At 41.4% G+C, this 14,398-nt stretch overlaps 1 protein-coding gene across 3 annotated transcripts in view; it reads right to left on the bottom strand.

Moving 5' to 3' along the window:
- Window positions 1-11,122: 11,122 nt before the first annotated feature.
- Window positions 11,123-14,398, bottom strand: part of LOC139471798 (uncharacterized) — a 47,069-nt gene continuing 43,793 nt past the window's right edge. For all 3 annotated transcript variants that reach the window (XM_071254289.1, XM_071254291.1, XM_071254292.1), the window contains 3 exons: window positions 13,636-13,778; window positions 12,672-13,307; window positions 11,123-12,349 (listed from right to left, as the gene is read on the bottom strand). In XM_071254289.1, coding sequence (XP_071110390.1) covers window positions 11,425-12,349; window positions 12,672-13,291 — 1,545 coding nt within the window. In that variant the 5' untranslated portion in view covers window positions 13,292-13,307; window positions 13,636-13,778 and the 3' untranslated portion in view covers window positions 11,123-11,424. The remainder of the gene's footprint in view (window positions 12,350-12,671; window positions 13,308-13,635; window positions 13,779-14,398) is intronic.

Below are 14,398 nucleotides of genomic sequence, written 5' to 3'. Positions count from 1 at the left end.
GGGTAAAGATCACTGAGACACAGACGCACAGATCCCCGTCAATTAACAACGATGACAAAAATATGCAAGGATATCTCAGTAAAAACTGAAATTGCTTTCGTGTGATGGAGTTTGGAACAACTGCTCCCGCAAATTTTACAAATAATTTTACAAATAACAAACAAAAAGGTTTTACCAAAAAAATCAATTCATGTTATTGTTCTAAAACATGATATTATGTGGAAAAAAGTATATCTTTGACTCCTATTTTCTTGGAGCCCTGACTGAACCTTATAGAATATACTACTCCAACTTTCAAGGAAGGCTGCTCTTGTTGATTGAGACACATGCGTGTTGCGTTCAGAGAATGTAGAAACCTTAATAGATCGGTGTTGTTGATTGAGACACATGAATGTTGTGTTTAGGGTATGTGGAAACCTTCGCAGATCGGTGTTGTTGATTGAGACACATGCGCCTTGTGTTCAGAGAATGTGGAACCCTTCACAGATCGGTGTTGTCTATTAAGACACATGCGTGTTGTGTTTAGGGTATGTGGAAACTCACAGATCGATGTTGTTGATTAAGACACATGCATGTTGTGTTAAGAGTCTGTGGAAACTCACAGATCGGTGTAGTTGATTAAAACACATGCGTGTTGTATTCAGGGTTTTTGGCAGCTGCTCTACTGACAATGGGAATCACCCTGTCGTGCTGTTTGCCGGACTGACGTTCAGCCAGAGCTCCACCGTGGCCGGGGCTCTCGTCACGACGCTGGACATGGCTCCCCAGTAAGTAGACGGAGACGAGGCTGCTGTGTCTCTTTTCGCATCGGGTTGTACTAGTGGGGATGGGTGATGGCCAGGGACCAGTTCAAAAGTACGATGTCGTATGAAAATCTTAATTCCTTAGGTTTAGGGATTGGTTTTCTTTGGTATATAATGACATGTACTAGAACTCATTACGTGTGCTTGCTGCAAGAGGTGAGGTGACGTGCATGTACGTGTGTGTGTGTGTTTGTTTGGCTGCTTGTACTAGTCCGGACTGATGCCGATTTATAGTGCTAGCTCACTGAGATACCATGCCGCAGTTTAACATGAATACCCCACTCAGACACAGTATACTGACTCCCAGTCCTTGTTTTAGACCCTTAATGCCGAGCGCCAGAGAGGGTAACAGCAAGTACCATCTTTGAAAGGTCTTTTTGTATGACGCGGTCGGGGATCAAACCCCGGACCTTCCGCTCTCCTGGCGGACGCTCTACCACTAGACCACGGAGGCGGTCTTCTTGCTGCAAGAAGTACTCACACATATCCATAGAGAATATTTGTAATGTCTATTTCAGATATTATGTATATGTCAAGTGATATGCCAATTTTGATGTTTTTCATTTGGGCAGCCACCAGTGAACATTTTATCAGGTCCAAATATGAGATAAACATGTTATTTTACAAGACAAATGATCTATTTATTATTTATTTGCTTGCTGACTTCATTGATCCTACTTTGAAAGCTTTGGTGCCATAAACATTCGATCTACGCAACTGGGATACGATGACATGCATCAACCAAGTCAGCGAGCCTGACCACTCGATCCCGTTAGTCGCCTCTTATGATGGGTTCCGGAAGACCAATTCTAAGATGGATCTTCAGGGGGCAGTTGTCTGTACATGTAGCTAGCTGACCCGGCTCTTGTGGCCAAAACATAGAGCCTGCAGAAAATGGAGGCATTACGTACCTCATGAGGTGTAGACTGTGATTGGCAACTTCAACACAAACCGGGCTAGTATTAGTATAAGCGCACCCACACCCACACCCACACCCACACCCACACACATCGGACGAGAGTTTGTTTAATGAAAAAGGGTTGAACGGGGATCGGACTCGCCCATTGTTCTGTACAAAGTTCTTCCACGGGTAGATTTATCTTCTACCTCATACGACAAAGACCCTTTCAGCCTTAGTGGCAGGGATGCTATCAGAATAGTGAAGAAGGCGTCACACACAGGGAAGGAGCTTGTTCGGTTTATGGTCAAAGGGAGACAACTCCTTGACTTTCACGCACTCGTATCAGTGGTGTGTAGTTAGCGGAATACATGTATATGCTGAGTTGACAGAGTTAAACAACAAACAAACGTTTCTGAGTTCATGCTGAAATTCAGTTATTTGCACAACTCAATCCTGAGACTCAATAAATGAAGGTTATAAATAATCTGACTACATTTTGGAGTTCATCTTGAAGCCCTCTTAAACAACAAACTACCACCACCCATACCACTACTACTACTACGTGAAGATCCGGGGTAGAATAGGTCTTCAGCAACCTATGCTTGCCGTAAAAGGCGACTATGCTTGTCGTAAGAGGAGACTAACGGGATCGGGTGGTCAGGCTCGCTGACTTGGTTGATGCAACATACAAACTGCTGCTGCTGCTACTCCCTGTAACTGACATCATTTTCGAATAGCAACTTTGTATCACATAGTCATTAATATCTAATAACATTTTCAAGCGAGTGAGTGAGTCACTTTGCAGATAGTTTCATTTGTCACGGATGTCCATTAAATGTGGGAGGTGAGGTGAGGTGAAATGGGGATTAACGACGCGTCCAAGATTATTGCACTTATATAGCGACGTGCATGTACGTGTGTGTTTGTGTGGCTGCTTGTACTAGTCCGGACTGATGCCGATTTATAGTGCTAGCTCACTGAGATACCATGCCGCAGTTTAACATGGATACCCCATTCCGACACAGTATACTGACTCCGAGCCGACCAGTCCTTGTTTTAGCCCCTTAATGCCGAGCGTCAGATAGGGTAACAACAAGTACCCTCTTTTAACGTCTTTTGGTATGACGCGGTCGGGGATCGAACCCCGGATCTTCCGCTCTCGTGGCGGACGCTCTACCAACATGTGGGAGGAATCAATCGAAGGGATGCAGGGATGAACACAATCAGGACACAATGAAACCATTCCAGAATGTTATAAAGCAGATTCAGTGTCCGTGGTCTAGTGGACAGAGTGTCTGCCCGGAGAACGGAATGTCGGTGTTCGGATCCCGATACCAAAAGACTTTAAAATATGGTGCTTGTTATTACCCTGCCAGGCGCTCGGCATTGAGGAGATTAACAAGGACTGATCAGCTCGGAGTCGGTATACTGTGTCTGAATCTTGTACCAAGGTAAACTGCGGCATGGTATCTCAGTTGGCTAGCACTATAATACGGGCATAAGTCCGGACTAGCACACACACACACACACACACACACACACAACACACACACACACACACACATACGTCGCTATATTAGTTTCACTAATCATTTCACCTCACCTCACATTTTAACATGGCCATGTGTATTAAACTAATCTTCGTTACAAACAAATGTTATACCCCGTGTGTCCTTTCAGCAACACCATTGTATTCCAAATGAATACATTATAATATTATATTTATGTTGGTGCGGTAGTGCGGTAGGCATGTTGGACCAAAGCCTTGGTAGTTAGTTGGTAGCAGTTGCGTTAGACTTTTAATCTATCGTGAGGCGGATTATTCCTTAATCTGCAAAAAGCCAGGTAGATTTATTTATCATATAATGGGTAGGTTTCTCGGCAGGATAAAGCCAACGGATAAAAACGATATCCGTTGGGGTCATTTGCGGATAGAGATGCAAATATCAAAGGTCAAGTAGGACTACTTTCACTGTTTATAAACAAACATGGCGTCGCCCTCGTCAATCAGCGATTGAGTCAGAATTACCAATCGGGATTCTGGATAAACTACAGAGATAATTGCTTTCATTATCAAAAGAACAGTCTAATATACTGAAAATCAGTGTTTAACTGTGACGTAGCTAAGGCATTTTATAAGTTTTGGCAACTTTGGAGATATAAATTTCGACACAATTTTGCGAGGGCACGAGGCCTAGCCAAGCGGGATCAGTAGCCATATCTGTGCTTCTAGACCTCTGCGGCTTGAACGTTTCTCCACAAATTAAAATAGTTGGAAATGAGAAAAACCCTGTTTTGCTGGATTTAATAATCGACACAAAGCATTACGTAGATGTAAATACGAAATAACAAAACAACTGGAAAAGTGCTAGTCTGGATTTGCTAGTTTTATCTCAGTGCTCAATACAAAATGTACTTAACAGGAGGTAATTTGTAGGCACTTTCAACATTGAAACATAAGTCCAAATTGATCATCTTGACAGACAGATTAGAGCACGCCATCAGCCTCCCGTCAACAGACAAGAATTGCAGCAGGCCCTGGGAGACGTGCGGCAACAGATTCCAGTCCACGTCATCAGAAGACTGACGTCATCGATCAGGCGGCGTATCACAGCGTGCATTTAGGCAGGTGGAGGTCATACGCGCTATTGAAGGCAACTGTGTCGACAATGAACTTGTAGTGTGTCTGACAATTTTCGGTGACATTTCAGACAACTTTTGAAAATGAAATTTCTCACCCCACCATTGTTTACCTTGAGCTTACATTACCTGTGATTGCACAATTTCATTCAAAGTGTGGTTGATCAATCATCTGATGAAATAAAACCTTTATGAATGTGGTTTGTCAGATCAAGATTCCCACAAGAACACAGACACTTATCCTGTATGTAGAAATTCCAAAATAATTCAAATTTCTGCAATGCCTTCCATATTTTCCAACTATTCATCAGAAAGGTGACGGTATATCTTAACATGACCTTACGACTGGAGCCCTCTGTCTGCAGCCGGTGTCTCACACAAATTGAATATGACAAACTCTGACTCACTCATTCACTCTCCCGCGCACCCACTCACTCACTCGCTGCTCTGACAACTGAAACCATCCACATTAAACCCGTTAATGCGGACGGCTGTCAGTCAATTGTCTGAAGTAACGAGTATCTATGGCCGTTTACAATAAACAAGGTCAATGTATAAGAACAAACTGAAAATGAATACTTAAAACATCAATCCACATTTTCATAATCGATAACATATGTGTGAAGGTACACTTCATCTACGAGTATTTATATCCACCTTGTGCAGGTATACTCACACGCAAAAGAAACGCAAGTGGTTTTAAGCAAATAGGTAACAAACACGGAACCATAAATTGATACGAGTTTTAGCATATAGTGAAGCCTGATGGTGTTATCAATATTTTCGGTTGCATTTTGGAAGCCCCGAGTAAAAACGAAACAAGAATCGCCAAAACGCACCATTTCAATGAATATGTGGGTATCATGCACACATTTCTCGCGAAATCGAAAATGCACGAACTGTAGCGGGTATAAAACTGTGGCCGATTTTTGGACCTACCACTCCTTGGTCAACAATGCTACGCCTAACGTAAGTTCAGAGAAACCAGACGTTTGGAAGCTGGAGAGTCTGTCCAAGATGTTGCCCGTCATTTCAACGTTAACATAACCACAATTTACCGTCTCCTGCATCGATACAATGCTTCGCAGACCACAGATGACCTTCCTCGGAGCGGTCGTCCTAGGGTCACCGCACCTCGACAAGACCCGTCAATACGAGCGACATCCGTTCCTAACTGCAAGTGAAAGTGCTCGACAGACCATAGGAACACATAATCGACACATTAGCCGGGACACTGTGATCCGACGTCTCCGTTCCAACAACCTCAGTTGTCGCCGACCAGCACGTCATCCTGTTTTCCAACCATGGCATCGACAAGCACGACTTCAGTGGGCACAGGGTCATCACAATTGGCGTCATCGTGAGTGGAGGCGTGTCATCTTCTCTCATGAAAGTCAGACGGAAGAGTCAGAATTTGGCGGCGTCGAGGTGATCGTTTCGCTGAAGAAACGTTGTGGAAAGGGATCCATGGAGTGGACCTAGCGTCATGATATGGGCAGGGATTGGACTTAATGCGAGACTTGGACCCATGTGCTTTCTGAATGTTGGTCAAGGTCGGGGACACGGCGTCACTGCTCAGCAGTATATCGACCAAGTGATCCGACCCCACGTTGTTCCGTTTTTTGCATGACATCATCAACACAATTTCCAGCAGGACAACGCTCGTCCCCATGTTGCCAGAGCTACCATGGCCTTTCTGCAACAACAGAACATCCGTGTTCTACCGTGGCCAGCCCTCAGCCCTAATCTGAACCCCATCGAACACTTGTGGGATGAGGTTCAAAGGCGTCTGCACAATGTGCGCCCAGTACCTACAACTGCCGATGAACTACGCACAGCTGCTCTGGATGTTTGCAGGATGATCCCTAGGGCCTTCACCAATCGTCTGATCCACTCAATGTACAGGAGATGTGTGGCAGTGATCAGTGCTAATGGTGGTCACACCAGGTATTGACCGACATTTTGGGTACTGACCCGAAACTGCGTAAGCCCTTAACATTTGAAAAAAAAAACAATTATGTCATCTGCCTTTTAATCCATTAAACTGTCTTCAGTCAAATTTTTCTCAATCTTGCCCTATTAGTATTTCTTGTATTTACTGTTGAAAATAAATAATATGTATACTGCATACTCGACTTACGTTTCTTTTGCGTGTGTGCATATAAGCAGAAGCTCAGGCCAGGGAGAAATATAATATTATATTTTAACACTTACACGTCAAATCAAGAGAAATATGTTAATACGTTGCATTTCAAAACAAAGGGACCAAACAGCCTACATCGTGACGACGAGCCTCATCCCTCGTAAATCACCCTGTAATATCCTCTAATAACCTACAATCATTTCCTACTGTTTGTTGGCCGGTGCTGTGACCCTGAAGGCATCTGCACATTCCCTCACACAGGGACACACAGGCATCAACGAAGCGAGCTGTCCCATGTGTTTGTAGGTATCCTGGTACTGAACTTGTAACATCTGCTGCCGCGAGGATCGTCAACACCCACTGTCGTCTGTCAGCTCGGCCGCCATATTGGCTGAGGAAGGATCACAAACAAGAAAAGGCAATGAACAATTTCTCCAAATCATGCCCGTTCATCACGACAGCGTCCCGATCCACAGGACACCGTCCAGACAACACAGGGCATTGTTACGATTTTGATCCGATACAGCAGAATCTGTCACGAAGTAGTCACGATTGTAATCTGACCAGACAAAATCGGCTGAGTTTCCCGAATGTTACGGGACGCACCATACTGTCGGGAGTGCTTGGCTGACCTCTCTTGACCTATCCCGATCCGACTTTTTCACTTTTCGTGCTGTCAGATCTCAAACGGGGGCCATAATCGGACTAGTTCAAATGCAGACGGAAATCGAAGCACAAAATTAAAAGAGTGCAGCAAATTTGTTTGAAAGTTATTTATTGAAGTGTTTCAACTCCAATTACGCAGTATTTGTTTACTTTCTACTTGGATGCTGTATTCTAAGTCGGATAACATAAAGTCAGTAAACACCCTTGCCTCAGGAAGATGGGGTACAACAGATCCTCAGCAACCTATACGTTGGGGGGGGGGGGGGGTGTCTGGCTCGGTGACTTGTTTGACTTGTGTGTAATCGCTCTTAGAGGGCATGACACGTTGTTCATGCTATCAGTCACTGGCTGGCTGCTTTAGACTGGACTAAATACGGCACAATGTCATATACCTGGAATATTGTGGCATTAAACAACAAACAAACAAATGTTAGGAAAATGACATCCAGATTTGCATATAGAACCTTGTACGAGAATCCTCGCCGACTAGACCCCCTTGCGTGGCGCTGGAAGGACGGTACACGGTACAGGTAGAACGATTGTATGCAAGGGCGCGACATCCTGGCGATAGACTCCATGTCACGCCCCACTCCAGGAAGGAAACAACCTGTGTGTGTCCCTATACACCAAAACTGAAAGGTTTGGACACTCTCTTCACTGTCCATTCATACCTAAACCTCCTGCAAATGCAGCCTGTACCCAAAACATCAGATAATCACAGACTCTAATGGGCTGCATCGTATACAGCGTCCTGCATATGCATAGAACACAAGTACATGATGAACACTTCTATTCAGATCATTTCCCTCGACTGCAGTGTAGTTCATGAAGCTCACCTGGCCTACGTTAGTTTGTATGTTGACTGATTCAGTAAGTGACCAGTTAAAAAAATCGAGGGAGGCAGGCGGGGGCGGCGGTTAATGACCTTGGAGTTATCTATCGTACAAATTCAACTTACTTGATTTCTCTTTCTTTCGTAAACTAACTAAACTAAGCAAAAAAGGGACCTTGAAAATCAGGGTTAGAATAGGTTTTCAGCAACTCATGCTTGTAAGCGGTGACGAACGGGATCGGGTATTATGACTTGGTTGATGCATGTTCTCGTATCCCAATTGCAATTTTTCCAAATTAACTTTTTGGGGTTTGTCTCAAACTATTTAAGGAATTAAGTTTTTTATCCGACATCGATCTTTGGAATTGGTCTGCATTGAATTGCATTTTGATTAACGCTGTGGTCAGCTGGGGTTCAGCTCTGTCCGGGCATGGCATTGTATCTGAACAATATGTGTACATTTGATAATAATGTCATGTCTGATATTAGCCTTCAAATATGCTGGGAGTGAAATGCGTTGCATGTTTGAAAGTAAGAATATACTGGCTCCTTGGATGTGTAAATGTGTTTAATGACGTCATGGCGGAACAATGATTTATCCTGAAATGAACTACACTTCGCTCTTCATTGTTCTTTGCGATTAATCCCGTAGCTATCTTATATAATGTAATATGAGATATCTATGTGATACATCTCAAAGTGCAATGAAGAACGAAGCGTTCTATTGTTCTATCATGGCGTCATTTCTGGAGATTCGAATATGCGCTTGCAAATTGACGACGTCATATATTAGTCAACGTTATTTTTTAGAGGGAATTGCCTAGTGAGTTGTTCACCATAGATGTAGCTTGGGTACGCAGACAAGCACAGTGGCCGAACGATCGCATCCAAAAGTGGGAGAGACAAGACAATCGGTATGAGGAGAAAAGGTTCAGATCATCGACGTGAGGATTGTGAGAAAATGAGGAATATACCAAACCTAATCCACCTGTTCCAAAAATGGATTTGTCCGACATTGCCGAGATCTGAATCTTTGTAGGGAGTCATCATATGTTAAACTAAGCTAACTGTTTTTAAGCCTGCACATTTTATAAACATCCTTAAAGAGCAGGTACATATTGTTTTATGTCTCATGGTTTATTCTCCTTCGTCTTTTATTTCTTAATAATGATACATGCATAACTAGTGCAAGGTCATCATACACCATTTGCTCGTTTAATGCTGCGCGCATTATGGTATTTTATAAATTCCATCCCCTGATCAACCAATTAAATACTTTGTTCCTGATTTAATAAAGATATAAACGGAATTAGGATCGATGAGATAGAATATCTAATATCCCAATTCACAGACGACACATCTATCATATTAGATAGAACTGAAAATTGTCTCCAAAACACCATGACAACTCTTCATATACGTAAGTGTCTTTTTAAGGCCTAAAATATAACACAAGGAAATCGCAAGTGGTACAGATTGGCTCACAATTTTATAGCGATATTGAAATTTTTCGCCCATGGGCGAGAAAAAGGCTTGGCTCATGGGCGGAATATTTCAATATCGCTATAAAATCGTTGAATTAAGTTAAAATTAGTTAAATTTTGTGTATGATACTTGATGGAATACAAGTTAAGTATTTGCGAAGCAAAAACATGAGTTTTGAGTAAAGGAAAATATTCTCGCCCATGGGCCAAACTTCGCCGATGGGCGAGATGGTGTAGATATTTAGTTTTTTAACTTTTTTTTCAAATTTTCTTCCTTAGTATGTTCACATGAAAACAGCATGCTTATTTTTGTAAATACCTTTGACCGAGACTGGGAAAAGACCGTAGAGTTCCTGGACTTTTGGGTTTCCAGAATTAAAATGGGACGTGTTTTATGATAAAACCTTATGAAGAGGGAGGTATAAGAGTGCCTGATATTAAACATACAATCATTGCACAAAAGATATCTTGGAAAAACCGTTTGTTCCATTCACATCCACACTCTAAACTTACCACTCTTTTGCTTAATAATATAACTCCAACACAAATTGGTTTTAAGCAAAAATGCCAATTCCATATATCGGAAAAGGTTATTGATGATAGGACCAATGCTTTCTGGAAAGATGTTCTGTGTACATTGGGAAACTTAATTGAAAAAAGGGAAATTCTATCAAAGAGGAAAGAGATATATTATCACAACCTTTATGGCCAAAAATACGAATACAAGAATCAGGAACACTCCAGTATATTATAAACATTACTCGGGAAAATCTTGGTAATGATTTGATAGACGAGAGCTGAAGGTTTCTAGACCTATACTATGTATGCGACTGTAAAACACATTTTCTGGAATATGCTTGTCATAGCCAAGCAATAAAACAATATATAAAGCGTAAGAGTATAGCCCTAACATCTACGTTACATCTGCCCTTAATACCATATTTCCTTGAAACCATAGTGGAGAGGGTTAGGGGTGGGGTGGGATGGGGTGTAGAGTATCTTATGATATATTAAATAAAGTATCCAACAAAATGATATCCCAAAAATACATTCAAAGATGGGAACTAGACCTTGGCCTTAACATGACGGTAAAAGATTGGCAAACGTTTAATCGTATCCCCCACAGATATATTATGTCCTTAAAACAAAAATGGTTCCTATATAGTATTATTCATAGAATTGAATTGTACCAACAAACGAGTTACTGTACAAAATGGGATATAAAGAATGATTTCTTTGCATTTTTTGTAAACGAGAAAGCACATGTTCTTTGAGTGCAAAATTGTAAATCATATCTGGAACAACCTTGCAAATGGATCAATGACGAAGCTGGAATAGAATTGAATTTTCAAAATTGACGATATCAACAAAAACGAAATGATGTATTAAATCATATTTTAATTGTAACAAAGCAAAACATATTCAAATGAAACATTTCCGACTCCATACCAAATTTCCAACACATCAAACAAGAAATAACCGATTCATATTACATCGACAGACATATATCATATTCACAATGTAAATACACACAGTTCATGACATGTTGGTCTCTTGCACAATCCAACAATATGACACTGAAATAGTTTTTGTTTGTTATCATCTATAGATATACTTTGAAACGTGTATGTATTCAAGATTGCATGTGAACTATATTCGGTAAACTTATTGTTTGTGTACTCCAAAAAGAAATAAAATCATAAAAAGATGAATTATTTCAATATAAGAAACATACAGTGTGAATGGTGAAACCAATCAATAAAGTGTCCCTCGGTCGCCAGAATAGATTGACGCTTTTTTTTATCTAGACGTACCAGATTTATCATGGAATGATATTTTATTACAAATTAAATAATATTTTGGTTCAAAGTTCTTAATCTAAAACCAATGATTCCCATCTCTTGGTTCCGTCCTACCATGAAAGGACAGCTGAGTCAATTCACACTTCCTCCAGATCAAATATTTACTTCCAGTTTACTCTGTAGATGTAAAAGTCGGTCCTTTATCTTTGGTATAAGACTATTGCTGAATTTTATAAAGGTAGAATCCTGTCTCAATGGATGATACGTTTGGGTTTTTTTACTCGTCCGGTAGTGATGCATTAGAGCGACTTCTGGACTAACAACATACATCGCCCAACCAGGGAGGAACTTTTTCATATTGTGAACATGAAGCAGGTCCACGACCTCGGGTTTCACGAGAATTTTTGCTTTGTCGCGTGGGTTATTTATGTAAGACCTGTCTGTATGCAGAAATGCATGCATTTTGAATTTCTTCGCATCCTCCTTTTCAGGGAACTCGATTTTTGTCTCATTTTCATGGATTGGGAAGTCCGCATTTGGAAACATAAGGGCCCCATACATATTTTTAGAATTAGGTTTTTTTGTATTCAGTAGTCTGTCAGCCAGATCTGCTAACGAAATATCTTTCTTGGGCACAACAATTTCATCAACATCTGCAAGGAGGACGTACTTGGCAACCCCAAGCTGAGAGAAGACACAGTCATGGATACTCGCCATCTGACCCCAGTAGTGGATCTGGTCTGGGGGGAAGGGAAGCTTCCAGTTCCTCATCTCCACAATGCCTTCCCTCTCGTAGTGCAACAGGACTTTGTTGACATCTTCTGGTATGCTGTAGTTGTAGATGAGGAACTTGTCTGTCCCGAAGTACCTGTTGGTCTCCAGGGCTGTGACAAGTGTGTTGACGTCAGTGAAGTTTCCATGCATGGCATGGTAACAGCGCGTCAGTCGGTTATAGGGGGGTCCGGGATAGTTGACAGGGAGGATGTTGAGGGGGGAGGACATCCGGGCAGTTAGGACAGAGATGAACTCCGGGTAGGAGCCGTGAGGTACTGGACAGTGAACAAATCCACATCGATTACTGAAAGGAGAACACAAAGAAAACGGCATAGGATTTATTTTATTTTTACTTTGTTTGTTGTCTCACATACATACACATATACCCTTGTATACGCATGCATACATATATATACATACACATACACATATTTACACACATACACCAAGATATACATACCCGTAAACATTATGCTTACAGGAGGAGGCAGAGATACCCATGTATTCATATACATGCATGCAGTTTATACACTAATGGCGTAATTAATAATAAGTAGTCGCAGAGCGATTCTATATTTATGATATACTTGTATCACTTATGAAACTATAAATAGATTTATACTCACTTGTAAGTACCCCATCTACTTAGAGAGATGTGTCGGAAATGACCTTGAACCCAATAACCCACATGTGACCTTGTTCTCTTCAGTACGCAAACGAAAGAAACAGGATTGAATGGTTCCGGAACGAGGATAAGTGTTCGCACTGACGAGTGAGTTTTTTCGTATATTGCAGAATATATAAAGATTCGAACGTCGACTTGCTGAAACTCGCTTTGGTAAGGCCTCCTAGGTGGAAACCTGTTTTCAAGTCCGCCCTCTCCTAAAACGGCATCAAAACGACTCTTATTGAGGAATAGTTGACCTGAACTGTTATGAGTTTGTTGGAGCATCTGAGGAAGTCGTTCATTACGTCGTGTGGTCGGCGTGGGTATGTTTCTGTTCAATAGAAACGCTTCTTGTTTTGAATGTTTACCTGCACTTGACTGGATCACTGAATTGATTGCACCCTTTTGCACAGACGCGATTATGTCTTCACTAGTGTTCTCGTGGTCTCTGGAAGTCAGTGCAAGAAGCATCCTTACCCTCGGGATAAATTCGGGATAATGATAACAAATCAGCAGGCTGACAAGACAATTGCATAGTGTGAACACCGCCATTACTATAACCAGGTTCATTCTCCTCATCTTCTCTGATTTTCCCCTGTATATAACAAAAGGAAACAAGAATATAGTTCTTAACAGAGAGAAAACATATTTATATAAGAATGAAGAACCCATAGCTTTCATTTTTTTCACGATAATCTGTTATGGACCAACTTGAGAGTTCACTTATCATTTGCCCTGTGTCAGTATACCAAGGTAACAGCTGTGATTTGAAAGGACAACAATGTAAAAAAAGGTGAATTATTCAAGTTAAATTCGGCAATATTAATTTTTTCCGCTTTTATAAGTTTATTTTTACTCAGATCGTAAAATCACTAGTGAATCGTTATTTTCTTAATTAATATATTTGGAACGTATTTACTTACCAAATGTCTAAACAGATTTGAATAACTGTATGGTATAGGAATTCCTTGTCGGTACGTCGGTGTGGCCTTTCCGAATGTGATTGTCGTTGGACAGCAAGGTTGTCCAATGTTACTGTGTACTATTCCAGCTATATGACTGTGGCCTGTGAATAAACGATTATGGATCAGACAAATTTGGGATTAATAGCATAATAATGATAATTCCTTTGTCCTGAGAGACATATATTATTCGTAGGGAATCAACGCCCGACTCGGACAATTGACTTGTGACTGTTGTGGCAAAGACACAGTGGTTTGAGTGAGTATGGGTTTACGCCGCTTTTAGCAATATTCCCGCAATATCACGGCGTGGGCTACCAGAAATTAAAGAAACTATTTCACTGATATCCCTGTCCGAATGACGTTACGATGTTACCAAGGACATGTTAGATCACGGGGAGGTAATTTGAACAGCGTCATGACGTCACCCCATTATGACGTAACAAAAAATGTTATGCAGGATAAAGTACAGTCGGTGCCTTTGTTCTTAGCGAAGAATCTTAGAAAGTATAATAATGATCCACGACCCAAGCCGTTTAGTTTACACGCCTTTAACGAAACTACCGAGTCTCATCGAATAAGTTGAGATTCCATTGTAAACTTGTAAACAATTACTGTCCAACAACATATGTTCTACGACCTATGCCTCGACGTCACAGAAGTGCACTAGCCAATTCAGATCTTGTACAGCCCATATACGCATCGAGACGGGAAGGTGTAATAA

This window comes from Haliotis cracherodii, unplaced genomic scaffold (genome assembly GCF_022045235.1).
Source record: "Haliotis cracherodii isolate W230 unplaced genomic scaffold, xgHalCrac1.p SCAF_23, whole genome shotgun sequence".
NCBI lineage: Eukaryota > Metazoa > Mollusca > Gastropoda > Lepetellida > Haliotidae > Haliotis > Haliotis cracherodii.
The sequence above is the reverse complement of the archived record's forward strand: the minus strand, read 5'-3'. Positions and strand labels throughout refer to the sequence as shown.